At 37.2% G+C, this 17,561-nt stretch overlaps 1 protein-coding gene across 3 annotated transcripts in view; it reads left to right on the top strand.

Moving 5' to 3' along the window:
• Positions 1 to 17,561, top strand: part of ARHGEF10 (Rho guanine nucleotide exchange factor 10) — a 595,236-nt gene that overhangs the window by 246,597 nt on the left and 331,078 nt on the right. For 2 of the 3 annotated variants that reach the window (XM_053710363.1, XM_053710364.1), the window contains 4 exons: positions 2,991 to 3,107; positions 6,112 to 6,204; positions 6,780 to 6,950; positions 7,073 to 7,218. In XM_053710363.1, coding sequence (XP_053566338.1) covers positions 2,991 to 3,107; positions 6,112 to 6,204; positions 6,780 to 6,950; positions 7,073 to 7,218 — 527 coding nt within the window. The remainder of the gene's footprint in view (positions 1 to 2,990; positions 3,108 to 6,111; positions 6,205 to 6,779; positions 6,951 to 7,072; positions 7,219 to 17,561) is intronic. The other variant, XM_053710365.1, reaches the window with a different exon arrangement.

Raw genomic sequence — 17,561 nt, 5'->3', positions numbered from 1 at the left:
CAGTAGCCCTTAAAAGGGCTTTTTGCAGGGTGTTGCTCCAAGATAATCATCTCTTTTACAAAGAATATACAAAGTCCCACCTAACATTAACCCCTCCCCAAAATAAAAGAACCTAACACTAAAAACCTAAACTACCCATTGCCCTGAAAAGGGCATTTGTTTGGGCATTGCCCTTAAAAGGGCATTTAGCTCTTTTACTGCCCATCCCTGATCTAAATAAAACAAACCCCCCCAAAAGACCCTTAAAAAAATACTAAATCTAACCATTAGGTTGGTACTCACGGTTCATTAAGTCCGGCGGAGAAGTCTTCTTCCAAGCGCAACCTCTTCTTCTTCCAGGAACATCCTGTGCGGAGCGGTGCTGAAGACTGAAGACCAGCGACCCTGGAACTGCAGAGCGACGACCGCGGAGCCATGTAGCGTGGAGGATCCTCTTCATACGATCTCCGCTGTACACTGAATAGTGAATTCAACGTACGCAATTAAAGATGGTGTCCCTTGAATTCCTATTGGCTGATTTGATTCTTCCAATTCAAATCATCCAATAGAGTAAGAGCTACTCAAATCCTATTGGCTGTTCAAATCAGCCAATAGGATGACAGCAAGTGAAATTTTATTGGCTATTCAAATCAGCCAATAAAATTTCACTTGCTCCCATCCTATTGGCTAATTTAAACAGCCAATAGGATTTGAGTAGCTTTCATCCTATTGGATGATTTGAATTTGAAGAATCAAATCAGCCAATAGGAATTCAAGGGACACCATCTTTAATCGCGTACCTTGAATTCACTATTCAGTGTACGGCGGAGATCGTACGATCCTCCACGATACATGGCTCCGCCATCGCGGGTCTGCAGTTCCAGGGTCGCCGGTCTTCAGCAAATCAGTCTTCAGCACCGCTCCGCGCAGGATGTTCCTGGAAGAAGAAGAGGTTGCGCTTGGAAGACGAATTCACCGCCTGGAACAGGACCTTCAACGTTGGACTTCAGGAACCGAGAGTACCAACCTGGGGGTTAGACTTAGGATTTTTTAAGGGTTTTTTGGGGGGGTTTGTTTTATTTAGATTAGGGATGGACAGTAAAAGAGCTAAATGCCCTTTTAAGGGCAATGCCTAAACAAATGCACTTTTCAGGGCAATGGGTAGTCTAGGTTGTGGTTCTTTTATTTTGGGGGGTGGGGGGTTTAATGTTAGGTGGGACTTTGTATATTTTTTGTAAAAGAGCTGATTATCTTGGGGCAATACCCTGCAAAAAGCCCTTTTAAGGGCTACTGGTAGTTTATTCTTAGAGTAGGGGGTGATTTTATTTTGGGGGGTCTTTTTTATTTTCATAGAGATTAGGTTTAATTTTGTTAAATTTTTGTAATTTGATTTTTAATTTTCTATAATGTTAGCCTTTTTTCTTTTTTGTAAACTGTTTTTTTTTTTTTTTTTGTAACCTTAGGATGTATTAGTCTAGGTAATTTTAGTTTATTTAATGAGTTGTTAAGTTAGGGGTTGTTAGGTTAGGGGGTGTTAGGTTAGGGTACTTACGGCTAGATTACGAGTTGTGCGTTAGGGTAAAAAAGCAGCGTTAAGAGGTCCTAACGCTGCTTTTTTGCGCCCGCTGGTATTACGAGTCTTGAAGGTTTAGGGTCACCGCACACTTCTTTGGCCTTACCGCAAAACGACTTACATAAACTTTGTAAAGTCTTTTTTCTATGGGACTTCCATAGCGCCGGTATTACGAGTCTGTCCTGGGAGGCCAAAAAGTGAGCGGTACACCCTACCCCGTCAAGAGTCCTAACGCATTTAAAAGTCAGTAGTTATGAGTTTTACACTACAACTCTGTAGCATAAAACTCATAACTAAAGTGCTAAAAAGTACACTAACACCCATAAACTACCTATTAACCCCTAAACCGAGGCCCTCCTGCATCGCAAACACTAAAATAAAATTTTAACCCCTAATCTGCAGCTCCGGACACCGCCGCCATCTACATTATATGTATTAACCCCTAATCTGCTGCCCCCAACATCGCCGACACCTACATACTATTTATTAACCCCTAATCTGCCGCCCCCAATGTCGCTGCTACCTACATTTATTAACCCCTAATATGCCGCCCCAACGTCGCCGCCACTATATTAAAGTTATTAACCCCTAAACCTAAGTCTAACCTAACACCCCCTAACTTAAATATAATTACAAAAATCTAAATAAATATTACTATCATTAACTACATTATTCCTATTTAAAACTAAATACCTGTAAAATAAACCCTAAGCTAGCTACAATATAACTAATAGTTACATTGTATCTAGCTTAGGGTTTATTTTTATTTTACAGGCAAGTTTGTATTTGCATATGCTGTCAGCATTCAGCGGTGTCGAGCAGACATGATCTGCTACAGCGGATCATGTCCGTCCGACAAATGATAAATCGGCCCCTTGATGCAATTTAAGGTGACATTTGAGACTCACTGTAGCTCTAGCATGATATTAGAGGCAGATCATTGTTAATAATTGATTTTATTCTCATTATGTGTTTATTGTAGCTGCTAGGTATGATGTTAGTTCTTTAAACAGCATAGTAATCATAAAAATAATAATTCTGCGTATTTACTACTTTTATCATGGCATGTTTAGACCAGATAATAATCAGATTCGCAATTCTTTTGCTATCTGTACATATCAGATTATTCATTTTCATTTGGGCATATGGTGTTTCGATTGTAATACAACAGTTTATTTAAAGAGACTCTTGATATTAAATATGCCAATAAATACTTGGAAATACATTTGAGTTACAATATGTTCATTATAAATGGATGTGTTTCAACCATATTTGGCAGTAAAGAGGCTCATTTTATGCAGAGAAAATTGGGTTGTGCAGGTCTCTTCAGGAACATTTTAATTTTGAAGAATTGTGTGTATTTTCAAAAAATCTTGCTATTTGTGCTTCTGAATTTTTGTTCATTTTATTTATATTGTTTTTTTTTTTTGTTTTCTAGTTTTCAAAGTCTATGGTACTTGATGCATACAGTGAGTATGTGAATAATTTCAGCACAGCTGTTGGCATTCTCCGAAAGACTTGTGCCGCAAAACCAGCTTTCCTTGACTTTTTAAAAGTAAGAGTACTGCTATTTATAAAACCTTTTAGCATATTGCAGCCTGATTTCATATGGTTCCATGTTTCCTGGAAGTGCCGTAGGTTTTAATTATTGTTATAATACAATACAGATACAAAAAAGTTATTACCAAGATCTCTTTCAACAATTGTTACAAACTTGGATTAGAAACTGTTGGATTCCAGGAGAAATAAAATGTTTCTGATAAATAGAATACAGAAATGCAAACAATCCTGTTTTAAAGGGACAGTCTAGTCAAAATTAAACTTTTATGATTTAGATTTGTGCATGCAATTTTAAACAATGTTCCAATTTACTTTTATCATCAAATTTGCTTTGTTCTGTTGGTATTTTTTTTTTTGAAAGATAAATCTAGGTAGGCTCATATGCTAAACCGTTGAAGGCCACCTCCTATCTCAGTGCATTTTTCCAGTTTTTCACAGTTAGACAGCGCTATTTCATGTTTGTCATATAGATAATATTGAGCTCACTTCTGTGAAGTTATGTACAGTATGTGTCAGCACTGATTGGCAGTCTGCAGAGGCTTAGATACAAAGTAATCAGAGGTAAAAAGTATATTAATATAACCCTGTTGGTTATACAACTGGTGAATGGGGAATAAAGGGATTATCTGTCTTTTTAATCAGTACAAATTCTTGAGTAGACTGCCCAAAGTGTTAAGTCCAAAGTGTTAAATGGATGCTAATATTATAAATTTGTGATAGACCTGCTATTGTTTAAATGTACCTATGCATAAAATAGAGCAGTGCTTCTGAAACTGAGATTTGATAATGTATTATGAGTGTGTATTGTGAGTGAGCGTGTGCTTTTATAAGCAAGTGTGTGTGCTTGTGTATTAGTGAGTAACTTTTTTTTCCATTTTCTGCTTAATGTGAGGTAGGCACCTAGCTAATTTTGTAACTTTTCAAAAGTGTGGGTGCTGCCCTTAGAAATAGTTAAATATATAAAAGAAGGTTCATATGACATTTTATCTATCAAACTATTTCTAAGGGCACAATATTGACTTTTCATCTTTTATACAGGTTTGAGATTTGCTTATTCTCAGTCTTGGTGTATTTTGTATTTATCTCCTACTACATGATCAGTGCATGTTTATTGTAACCATTTTGAACTATTGTTTACTTTGAACCATACTATTGTTGCGCTATTTGTGCCAAATTTTCTCTTTCATACTATATATATATATACATACATCTTTAGACATGTATATGTATGCATCTTAATGTTAAAGTCTTTTGCCTGCCTTTTTTTTCTCTAACACATGAGACCTCATATCTTTAAACCCTTATAACTTTTTATTCAATTTTTTTAAAATAATTTTTATTAGATGGTGTTATGAGTCTAATAATTTGTAAAGTATTTTTGATGCGTTTTGTGACACTTATTTGTTTGTGAAACAGTTAACCAGAGCACTGACGTCCGCGCTAACCCAACACACGTTAACTTCAATTACACTCAGGCAATCACATTTACTTTCAACTTGTAACATGAGCGAAAAACCGACGCATGCAAACATCCATGATAAACCCCTTTTCGCTCGTGCATAACTGTAAGTGCTCCACTTGTAATCTAGCCCACAATGTGTACCTAGTGGCAGCAGTGGATGAGGTTCATGCTGCTAGTAAATGGATTAATCAATTCATACTTTACCATCAGAACACGGGGAGCTGTGCAACCTCACAAAGGATCTTGTAAGCTATTTCAGAAGGTGTAAAACACATAACAAATTCCACTAGCTTCATCTACATTGGGAACACTTACAGCATAATGTCCCTTTAACTTTATGCTAAAATATGTGATGTTCATATAATATGGAGGGATTTTTTCCTGTTTTTTAAAGGGCATAAGCAGTGTTTAAAAAAAGTCTGATTTCTTAAAGCAAAAGTGCATTTTTACTTGCTTATTCCCCCCCCCCCCCTCTGTGGATTTAAAATACTACTTTTTTATCTCTTATAAAAACAAAAAAACATGCTGGATCCCAGATTAACCTTATTGACAACTAAATCCCTTTTTTTTGCAACTGCTTCTAACAGCAGAAATCATAAAAAAGACAATGTTGTTGCTGTTACCAGTTGTTCGTTTACAGCTGCGGTGTGATTGAGCATTGTTTGCTATAGTACACAGTGGATAACTTCAAATTTAGAAGAAAAAAGATTCATGTTTAAAAAAAAAATGTTTTAAATCAATGATATAGATTTCTTATGATTCCTAAAAAAAAAATTTTTTTTTTGTACAATTCAAGGGCAGTATATTGATTTAAGTAAATAGAAGCATTTGTTTATTTTCTACATATACATTCTATAGTTACTGTTAAAGGGACATAAAACCCCAAATTGTTCTTTTATAATTAAAGGGACAGTCTACAATAAAAATGTTATTGTTTAAAAAGATAGATAATCTCTTTATTTACCATTCTCCAGTTTTGCACAACCAACACAGTTATATTAATACACTATTTACCTCTGTGATTATCTTGCATCTAAGCCTCTGCAAACTGCCCCTTATTTCAGTTCTTTTGACAGACTTGCATTTTAGCCAATCAGTACTAACTCCTAGGTAACATGTTATCTATATGGCACACATGAACTAACGCCCTCTAGCTGTGTAAACTGTCAAAATGCCCTGAGCTTAGAGGCGGCCTTCAAGGGCTTAGAAATTAGCATATGAGCCTACCTAGGTTTAGCTTTCAAGTAAGAATACCAAGACAACAAAGCAAATTTGATGATAACAGTAAATTGAAAAGTTGTTTAAAATTACACTTCCTATCTGAATCATGAAAGTTTAATTTTGACTAGACTGTCCCTTCAAAATTGCATGTAGATCATGAAAAAAGTGGGTTTTATGTGCCTTAGAGATCTCTTATTTTTTCCATTTACCAGAGTAGCGGGAACGTATTGTATTCCCTTCTTCCTGTACTAATATATCTAGTAAATCCAGTAAAACAATCTATTTAGCCTTCTAACCTCTTGTGGTCTGATTACAGCAGTGCCAGGATTCCAGCCCAGATCGCATAACACTATATGGTCTTATGATGAAACCTATCCAGCGCTTTCCACAGTTTATTCTTTTGCTCCAGGTAATTCATTTAAATGAAATTATTGTATTTTTAGCAGCTTTGCCTAGGAGACTCTCTCTCTCTCTCTCTCTCTCTCTCTCTCTCTCTCTCTCTCTGTCTCTCAGTCTCATTTTAATATTTAAAGGGACATGAAAGTCAAAATGTAATGTTTATAGTTTAGGTAGAGCAAGCAATATTAAGCTACTTTTCAATTCCCTGCTGTTATCAAACTTACTTTATTCTCTCAGTATCCTTTGTTGAATTAATCTAGATAGGCTTAGGAGCAGCAATGCACTACTAGGAGCAAGGTGGTGATTTGTGGTTACACACACATGCCTTTTGTCATTGGCTCACCAAATGTGTAAAGCTAGGTCAAAGTAGTGCATTTCTGTCCTGGGGCTGTCTTTAAATATGTGTTTAACTCATCTCCTGGTGTTAAACATGTAGTTATATACAAGCAAAAGTGCAATAATAGAATGTTATAACACATTAAAGTATTTCATTTTTTCACTACTCCTACTCATCATTATATTGTGTATTAATACATGCTTAAAATGTACTCTCTGAGACCTGAGTTTTTTTCTATTGCTTTGCAGGATATGTTAAAAAATACAACTAAAGGACACCCTGACCGGCTTCCTCTGCAGATGGCTCTTACAGAACTGGAAACGTTAGCAGACAAACTTAATGAGAGGAAGCGAGATGCAGATCAGCGATGTGAAATCAAGCAAATAGCCAAGGCCATGAATGAAAGGTATCTTAACAAGGTCAGTCTTCTAAATACTTATGAGTTTGACGAAGAAAGAGTGAAAACTTTAGGAGTAGCGTTAAGTTAAATTGTATACATTTGATTAAAAAAATGTATCTAATATGTGTTTTGGAAATCTAGCTTCTCAGTAATGGGAACAGATACCTCATTCGATCAGATGATATGGTAGAAACAGTTTACAATGAAAAAGGAGAAATTGTGAAGACCAAGCAAAGACGACTCTTCATGTTGAATGATGTGTTAATGTGCGCCACAGCAAACGCAAGGTAAGTACTGTTTTTTAGCATTTGCGTCTTGCAAGCTATTACCTAATTCACTAAAATAAATTTGTGGGACACCACTCAAAGTTTTATTACTATATAAAATGGCACCCATATGTAACAATTTTTTTTTATGTTATGGATAATAGGGACAAAAATATTTTTTTTTTAAAAGACAGATAGGAATATATAGTGTTAATGTGGTATAGATACTGGGGTAAATGTATTAATGGACTTTGTTGCAATCAGCGCATATACTATTGCGTAGAACATACAAATGCTACCTTACGGTGGATTGGCTGTATAATCTTTTAATGGGTTATTGTGAAATAGGTAAATAGATTTTAGTGACTGAATAAAAGTTGTGAAAAAGGTCAAGGCCTAGATTACAAGTGGAGCACAAATAGTGCTATTGAGCGAAAGTAAAATTAATAGCGCTCCTAATCTTGCGCTTATTTTCAAGTTGAAAGTAAAACGTTATTTAAAGTTATATGCCTCTATATATATATTTATTTATATGTGTAAAAATATATCTATAGCTGTATATCCATATATAAATACATATTTCTTTCATGTAATTAGCAAGAGTCCATGAGCTAGTGACGTATGGAATATACATTCCTACCAGGAGGGGCAAAGTTTCCCAAACCTCAAAATGCCTATAAATACACCCCTCACCACACCCACAATTCAGTTTTACAAACTTGGTGAAGTAAGTTTGTGCTAGATTCTACGTTGATATGCGCTCCGCAGCAGGTTGGAGCCCGGTTTTCCTCTCAGCGTGCAGTGAATGTCAGAGGGATGTGAGGAGAGTATTGCCTATTTTGAATGCAGTGATCTCCTTCTACGGGGTCTATTTCATAGGTTCTCTGTTATCGGTCGTAGAGATTCATCTCTTACCTCCCTTTTCAGATCGACGATATACTCTTATATTTACCATTTCCTCTACTGATTCTCGTTTCAGTACTGGTTTGGCTTTCTACAAACATGTAGATGAGTGTCCTGGGGTAAGTAAGTCTTATTTTCTGTGACACTCTAAGCTATGGTTGGGCACTTTGTTTATAAAGTTCTAAATATATGTATTCAAACATTTATTTGCCTTGACTCAGGATGTTCAACATTCCTTATTTTCAGACAGTCAGTTTCATATTTGGGATAATGCATTTGAATCAATCATTTTTTCTTACCTTAAAAATTTGACTTTTTTTCCCTATGGGCTGTTAGGCTCGCGGGGGCTGAAAATGCTTCATTTTATTGCGTCATTCTTGGCGCAGACTTTTTTGGCGCAAAAAATCTTTTTTGTTTCCGGCGTCATACGTGTCGCTGGAAGTTGCGTAATTTTTGATGTCCTTTTGCGCCAAAAATGTCGGCGTTCCGGATGTGGCGTCATTTTTGGCGCCAAAAAGCATTTAGGCGCCAAATAATGTGGGCGTCTTATTTGGCGCTAAAAAATATGGGCGTCGCTTTTGTCTCCACATTATTTCAGTCTCAAATTTTCTTTGCTTCTGGTTGCTAGAAGCTTGTTTATTGGCATTTTTTCCCATTCCTGAAACTGTAATTTAAGGAATTTGATCAATTTTGCTTTATATGTTGTTTTTTCTCTTACATATTGCAAGATGTCTCACGTTGCATCTGAGTCAGAAGATACTTCAGGAAAATCGCTGTCTAGTGCTGGAACTACCAAAGCTAAGTGTATCTGCTGTAAACTTTTGGTAGCTATTCCTCCAGCTGTTGTTTGTATTAATTGTCATGACAAACTTGTTAATGCAGATAATATTTCCTTTAGTAATGTACCATTGCTTGTTGCAGTTCCGTCAACATCTAAGGTTCAGAATGTTCCTGATAACATAAGAGATTTTGTTTCTGAATCCATCAAGAAGGCTATGTCTGTTATTCCTCCTTCTAGTAAACATAAAAAAAACTTTTAAAACTTCTCTTTCTACAGATGCATTTTTAAATGAACATCATCATTCTGATTCTGATGACTCTTCTGGTTCAGAGGATTCTGTCTCAGAGATTGATGCTGATAAATCTTCATATTTATTTAAAATGGAATTTATTCGTTCTTTACTTAAAGAAGTACTAATTGCTTTAGAAATTGAGGATTCTGGTCCTCTTGATACTAATTCTAAACGTTTAGATAAGGTTTTTAAATCTCCTGTGGTTATTCCAGAAGTTTTTCCTGTTCCTAATGCTATTTCTGAAGTAATTTCCAGAGAATGGGATAAATTGGGTAATTCATTTACTCCTTCTAAACGTTTTAAGCAATTATATCCTGTGCCGTCTGACAGATTAGAATTTTGGGACAAAATCCCTAGAGTTGATGGGGCTATTTCTACCCTTGCTAAACGTACTACTATTCCTACGTCAGATGGTACTTCGTTTAAGGATCCTTTAGATAGGAAAATTGAATCCTTTCTAAGAAAAGCTTATCTGTGTTCAGGTAATCTTCTTAGACCTGCTATATCATTGGCTGATGTTGCTGCAGCTTCAACTTTTTGGTTGGAAACTTTAGCGCAACAAGTAACAGATCATGACTCTCATAATATTATTATTCTTCTTCAACATGCTAATAATTTTATCTGTGATGCCATTTTTGATATTATCAGAGTTGATGTCAGGGTTTATGTCTCTAGCTATTTTAGCTAGAAGAGCTTTATGGCTTAAGACTTGGAATGCTGATATGGCTTCTAAATCAACTCTACTTTCCATTTCTTTCCAGGGTAACAAATTATTTGGTTCTCAGTTGGATTCTATTATCTCAACTGTTACTGGTGGGAAAGGAACTTTTTTACCACAGGATAAAAAATCTAAGGGTAAGAACAGGGCTAATAATCGTTTTCGTTCCTTTCGTTTCAACAAAGAGCAAAAGCCTGATCCTTCATCCTCAGGAGCAGTTTCAGTTTGGAAACCATCTCCAGTCTGGAATAAATCCAAGCCTTCTAGAAAAGCAAAGCCAGCTTCTAAGTCCACATGAAGGTGCGGCCCTCATTCCAGCTCAGCTGGTAGGGGGCAGGTTACGTTTTTTCAAAGAAATTTGGATCAATTCTGTTCACAATCTTTGGATTCAGAACATTGTTTCAGAAGGGTACAGAATTGGTTTCAAGATGAGACCTCCTGCAAAGAGATTTTTTCTTTCCCGTGTCCCAGTAAATCCAGTGAAAGCTCAAGCATTTCTGAATTGTGTTTCAGATCTAGAGTTGGCTGGAGTAATTATGCCAGTTCCAGTTCTGGAACAGGGGATGGGGTTTTATTCAAATCTCTTCATTGTACCAAAGAAGGAGAATTCCTTCAGACCAGTTCTGGATCTAAAAATATTGAATCGTTATGTAAGGATACCAACATTCAAAATGGTAACTGTAAGGACTATCTTGCCTTTTGTTCAGCAAGGGCATTATATGTCCACAATAGATTTACAGGATGCATATCTGCATATTCCGATTCATCCAGATCATTATCAGTTCCTGAGATTCTCTTTTCTGGACAAGCATTACCAGTTTGTGGCTCTGCCGTTTGGCCTAGCTACAGCTCCAAGAATTTTTACAAAGGTTCTCGGTGCCCTTCTGTCTGTAATCAGAGAACAGGGTATTGTGGTATTTCCTTATTTGGACGATATCTTGGTACTTGCTCAGTCTTTACATTTAGCAGAATCTCATACGAATCGACTTGTGTTGTTTCTTCAAGATCATGGTTGGAGGATCAATTCACCAAAAAGTTCATTGATTCCTCAGACAAGGGTAACCTTTCTGGGTTTCCAGATAGATTCAGTGTCCATGACTCTGTCTTTAACAGACAAGAGACGTCTAAAATTGATCTCAGCTTGTCGAAACCTTCAGTCACAATCATTCCCTTCGGTAGCCTTATGCATGGAAATTCTAGGTCTTATGACTGCTGCATCGGACGCGATCCCCTTTGCTCGTTTTCACATGCGACCTCTTCAGCTCTGTATGCTGAATCAATGGTGCAAGGATTACACAAAGATATCTCAATTAATATCTTTAAAACCGATTGTACGACACTCTCTAACGTGGTGGACAGATCACCATCGTTTAATTCAGGGGGCTTCTTTTGTGCTTCCGACCTGGACTGTAATTTCAACAGATGCAAGTCTCACAGGTTGGGGAGCTGTGTGGGGATCTCTGACGGCACAAGGAGTTTGGGAATCTCAGGAGGTGAGATTACCGATCAATATTTTGGAACTCCGTGCAATTTTCAGAGCTCTTCAGTCTTGGCCTCTTCTGAAGAGAGAATCGTTCATTTGTTTTCAGACAGACAATGTCACAACTGTGGCATACATCAATCATCAAGGAGGGACTCACAGTCCTCTGGCTATGAAAGAAGTATCTCGAATTTTGGTTTGGGCGGAATCCAGCTCCTGTCTAATCTCTGCGGTTCATATCCCAGGTATAGACAATTGGGAAGCGGATTATCTCAGTCGCCAAACGTTACATCCGGGCGAATGGTCTCTTCACCCAGAGGTATTTCTTCATATTGTTCAAATGTGGGAGCTTCCAGAAATAGATCTGATGGCGTCTCATATCAACAAGAAACTTCCCAGGTATCTGTCCAGATCCCGGGATCCTCAGGCGGAAGCAGTGGATGCATTATCACTTCCTTGGAAGTATCATCCTGCCTATATCTTTCCGCCTCTAGTTCTTCTTCCAAGAGTAATCTCCAAGATTCTGAAGGAATGCTCGTTTGTTCTGCTGGTAGCTCCGGCATGGCCTCACAGGTTTTGGTATGCGGATCTTGTCCGGATGGCCTCTTGCCGTCCGTGGACTCTTCCGCTAAGACCAGACCTTCTGTCGCAAGGTCCTTTTTTCCATCAGGATCTCAAATCCTTAAATTTAAAGGTATGGAGATTGAACGCTTGATTCTTGGTCAAAGAGGTTTCTCTAACTCTGTGATTAATACTATGTTACAGGCTCGTAAATCTGTATCCAGAGAGATATATTATAGAGTCTGGAAGACTTATATTTCTTGGTGTCTTTCTCATCATTTTTCTTGGCATTCTTTTAGAATTCCGAGAATTTTACAGTTTCTTCAGGATGGTTTAGATAAAGGTTTATCCGCAAGTTCTTTGAAAGGACAAATCTCTGCTCTTTCTGTTCTTTTCCACAGAAAGATTGCTAATCTTCCTGATATTCATTGTTTTGTACAAGCTTTGGTTCGTATAAAACCTGTCATTAAGTCAATTTCTCCTCCTTGGAGTTTGAATTTGGTTCTGGGGGCTCTTCAAGCTCCTCCGTTTGAACCTATGCATTCATTGGACATTAAATTACTTTCTTGGAAAGTTTTGTTCCTTTTGGCCATCTCTTCTGCCAGAAGAGTCTCTGAATTATCTGCTCTTTCTTGTGAGTCTCCTTTTCTGATTTTTCATCAGGATAAGGCGGTGTTGCGAACTTCTTTTGAATTTTTACCTAAAGTTGTGAATTCCAACAACATTAGTAGAGAAATTGTGGTTCCTTCATTATGTCCTAATCCTAAGAATTCTAAGGAGAAATCGTTGCATTCTTTGGATGTTGTTAGAGATTTGAAATATTATGTTGAAGCTACTAAGTCTTTCCGAAAGACTTCTAGTCTATTTGTTATATTTTCCGGTTCTAGAAAAGGCCAGAAAGCTTCTGCCATTTCTTTGGCATCTTGGTTGAAATCTTTAATTCATCATGCCTATGTTGAGTCGGGTAAAACTCCGCCTCAAAGGATTACAGCTCATTCTACTAGGTCAGTTTCTACTTCCTGGGCGTTTAGGAATGAAGCTTCGATTGATCAGATTTGCAAAGCAGCAACTTGGTCCTCTTTGCATACTTTTACTAAATTCTACCATTTTGATGTATTTTCTTCTTCTGAAGCAGTTTTTGGTAGAAAAGTACTTCAGGCAGCGGTTTCAGTTTGAATCTTCTGTTTATGTTTTTCATTAAACTTTATTTTGGGTGTGGATTATTTTCAGCAGGAATTGGCTGTCTTTATTTTATCCCTCCCTCTCTAGTGACTCTTGCGTGGAAAGATCCACATCTTGGGTAATCATTATCCCATACGTCACTAGCTCATGGACTCTTGCTAATTACATGAAAGAAAACATAATTTATGTAAGAACTTACCTGATAAATTCATTTCTTTCATATTAGCAAGAGTCCATGAGGCCCGCCCTTTTTTGTGGTGGTTATGATTTTTTTGTATAAAGCACAATTATTCCAATTCCTTATTTTATATGCTTTCGCACTTTTTTCTTATCACCCCACTTCTTGGCTATTCGTTAAACTGAATTGTGGGTGTGGTGAGGGGTGTATTTATAGGCATTTTGAGGTTTGGGAAACTTTGCCCCTCCTGGTAGGAATGTATATCCCATACGTCACTAGCTCATGGACTCTTGCTAATATGAAAGAAATGAATTTATCAGGTAAGTTCTTACATAAATTATGTTATCTATTTTTTATACAGATATTCAGATTTAAAAATTTAATTTTTTTAAAGAAATACTTTAAATACCTTTTTGTTCTTCCACAATGTCAAGGTGTTTTTCTGGAAGGGTTTAAAAGTGTATATATAAATGTATATATATGTGTACGTATGGTTTTAACAGAAACAAATGCAGAATATCTGAAAATGCTCATGTTTTTTAGACATTTATTTTAGTAATAAAGTTATATTTCTTCTTAATGGTAGTGAGTTTCCACGAGACCTTACTTTTGGGAAATAAGTCACCTGGACACCAGGAGGAGGCAAACACACCCTACCAGAACTTTTCTATATCCCTCCTACATCCCCTTCTCTCCCAGCAGTTCTTTGCCTAGTCAAGGTGAGGGCAAGGATAGAGGTCAGAAGAAAATATTTGTTCCTTCCTTATGTCCCAGATGTAGTAGATTATTACACCATTTAGATTTGTTAGGGCACTGAAATTTTACCTTCAGACGACTCAAGATATTTCTCAATCCTCCAGCTTGTTTGTACGGTTTTCTGGTAAATGTAAGGGCCTGAAGGCTATGGCAGTGTCTTTGTCTTTTTAGTTAAAGAGCTTGATTCATAGAGCTTGAATCAATCATCTGCCAGGACTACTGCTCATTCCACCCGTTTAGTTTCTACATCCTTGGCTTTTAAGAAAGAATGTGCAAGTCCGCAACTTGGTCTTCTCTTTATACATTTACTGAGTTTTATCATTTTGAAGTGTTCGCATCAGCAGCGGCAGCATTTGGCAGAAATGTTCTCCAGGCGGTGGTGCCTAGTAAATAGGTGCCTGCCATACCTTTTTCCCACCCAATAATATTTGTGGACTCCACAGCTTGGGTATTGATTACGAGGAGTTAGGTTTCTTGGACTCTCAATCCCATTAGAAAGAAAACAAAGTTTATTCTTACCTGATAAATTAATTTCTTTCTTGGTAGTAAGAGTCCACAAACCTACCCAAAAATTTTCTGGTGGCGGCAGTCCTAGTTTGCACCTCTTTATCAAATCTCTGGTAGGGTGTCTTTGTCTCCTCCTTGTGGCCAGGTGATGTATTTCCCAAGAGTAAGGTCTCGTGGACTTTCACTACCAAGATAGAAAATAATTAATCAGGTAAGAATACATTTTGTTTTTATATTTAATACATATATATATGAGTGTAATACTTTGTTTGACATGTTTTATTATCTTTTTCTTGTAGCTCTAACACTTCAGGTCTCAAGTTACGTTAAAGGGACATTCAACACAAAAATTGTTATTGATCATATGCTTTTGTATTTGCTTTTCACAACAGGGGAAGCTAGTTCATGTGAGCCATATAGATAACATTGTGCTGACGCCCGTAGATTCTAACAACACAGCACTTATTGGCTTAAATGCAAGTCAATAGATAATAAATTTAAAGTCATGTGATCAGGGAGCCGTCAGAAAATGCTTAGAAACAAGGCAATCACAGAGGTAAAAAGTGTATTAATATAACCATGCTTTCTGTGCAAAACTGGGGAATGGGTAATAAAGGAATTATCTATCTTTTTAAACAATAAAAAAAATTGTGTTGACTGTCCCTTTAACTTTGTTAGCGCTGTTAAGTGTTACGCTAAAGCTATGTTTAGCGCAGTTGCAATATGCATTTAAAGTATAGGGCAAGCAAAAGAAAACTTGGCCACCCTAAACATTCTCTGGTTATTCTGTTTTACTGTGGACCTATAATACCAGATTGCGCACTTATCTTAGCATGGGCCCGTGATATATATAGCGCACTCTGCTCTAGCAATAGTGCTCTACTTGTAATCTAGGCACAAGTGTCCTATGTAATGAGTTTGGTTACATAAATAGACGCCTCTCCTTTGCTGGCAGATCTATATTTTTTTATTTATAAGGAAAGTGCTAAATACAGTGTTCTTGAGAAACTTGTCAAACATAAACTAGTGATATAGAACAGGTTTTGTTTTTAGTTAAATTTTCCTTTTCTTTCCAATGGCATGGAGAGTGCACAAATCCATTCCAATTACTAGTGGGAATTCAACTCCTGGCCACCATAATCCCCAGTCATTCTTTGCCTTTGTCATCGGGAGCATGTGCGAATATGGTGTCTGAAGATATTTAATCCTTTAGTGGGTACTTTTCCCTGCAAGCAAGGATTGGGGCTATGCTGTGTCCATGTAATTTCCCTTTAGTAAGAGTAATGGTGGCTTTTAGCAGTTAGAAGATGGTGAGGTGGTCTTTGCTTAACTTCTAACACCAATGCTACCCATTTATAGAAAACAGGGTTGGTTACAATGTTTTTCTTTTTCTACATGTCCCTGTCAGAAGTTGGTGAATCTGTAACACCTAAGAAGCTGTTCCCTGCCTGGCAGCTGGATCCACAGGTAAGTTCTTTCCCTTCTAGGTTAGAAGGAATCAGCAATCTAGTGGTTAAATCCTCTGTGGAGTTTTCATGGGACTTAATTTATCTCTCTATGTAGAGATATATCATTAAAAAGGCATACAATGGGGCACTGCATCTGCTGTTAGATTTCTATATATTAGGCTGGCAATGAGAGGGTTAAAAAAACGGAACATAAAATTTTATGTTTTATTTATATTAGGGGTTCATTATATTAGTTCTTTTGAGGAGAATCAGTTTGTTTTATTTCCCTTCAGTTGTTTTTAGCTAACTGTAGTGGATAGTCAGTCAGAGATCGTTAGAAGGATTTAGATTTTATTATATGCACCTTTTTTTCTGTGGTGCCGTTTCTTCTAACTGTTGCGATGACGTGATAGTCTGCCACGCTTCCGCTCTCTGGCTTCTCTGTAACAGCCAAGTCAGGAGCGGAGTGTGTTGTGGTCTCCAGTTGCTGATCCGGATCTTTTATTAGGAGAGTTATAATCATGTGGATTCATTCCTCATCTAGGGGGACATCCTCTACTGGTCACAGAAGCAGTAAGCCCTCAGCAGTGCTGAGATATAGCGGTGCCAGTAATTTTAAGGGTGTCCTTTTGCATATTGATATTTAAATAGTGTATACAATATTTGGGGAAGATTTTTATATTAGAGATCTTCAAATTCTTGGATCTTATTTATCTTTGTGGGGACCAATATTCCTATCGTTATGGACCCTAATGAAAATTTAAGTGTGTCATTTGACAAATGTTTATATTGCTTGGAGGCTCAAACTATTCCTCCTGTGCAGATTTGCTCCTCATGTTTAAATAAAATGTTGTTATCTAAAGATAAGAATTCCCTCTCAGAGCCTTCGGTCTCTCAGGATAATGTTGTCCATGCCATGCCTCAGCTTTCCCCTCAAACGTCCCAAGCTTTAGAAGTTTCACATGCAGTGCCCTGTGGTTACTCTCAACAAGTTCCTTGGGGTGTTTATTTACCAGGTGATTTTGCTGTACAAATAACTGCTGTAGTTTCTGCAGCTTTGTCTGCCTTACCCATTACTGGTAAGAGAAAGATGAAATCTAAAAATATATCTAATACAAAGAATTCTGACTCCACTAAGACTGCGTTAGTCAGCCTCTCTGTTATCTGAAGAGGATCATTCCTCAGTGACCTCTGAGGGTGAGATCTCTGATTCTGAGACTGCTGTTGCTAGTACAGCAGATCTAGAAGAGGTTTATTTTAGATTGAAGCTGAAGCACCTCCGTTTACTCTTGAAGGAGGTCCTAGCTACTTTGAAGGACTCTGACTCTACTGTCGCAGAGACTCCTAAGAAGTCTAACAAACTTAACAGAGTATTTGATGTCATTCCTACATCTGTGGAGGTATTTCCAGTTCCAGATCGTATTTTGATCTGTTTTTAAGAAAATGTTTCCTGTTTTTGACTCTGTGCATGACTCGTGGCACGCTGTGCCTAAGGTAGAGGGCGCTATATCCACTCTAGCCAAGGACCTTATCGATAAGAAGCTGGAAGCTTACTTTA

Source organism: Bombina bombina, chromosome 4 (assembly GCF_027579735.1).
Source record: "Bombina bombina isolate aBomBom1 chromosome 4, aBomBom1.pri, whole genome shotgun sequence".
Taxonomy (NCBI): domain Eukaryota; kingdom Metazoa; phylum Chordata; class Amphibia; order Anura; family Bombinatoridae; genus Bombina; species Bombina bombina.
Note: the sequence above shows the minus strand (reverse complement) of the source record. Positions and strands in the feature narration are given on the sequence as shown.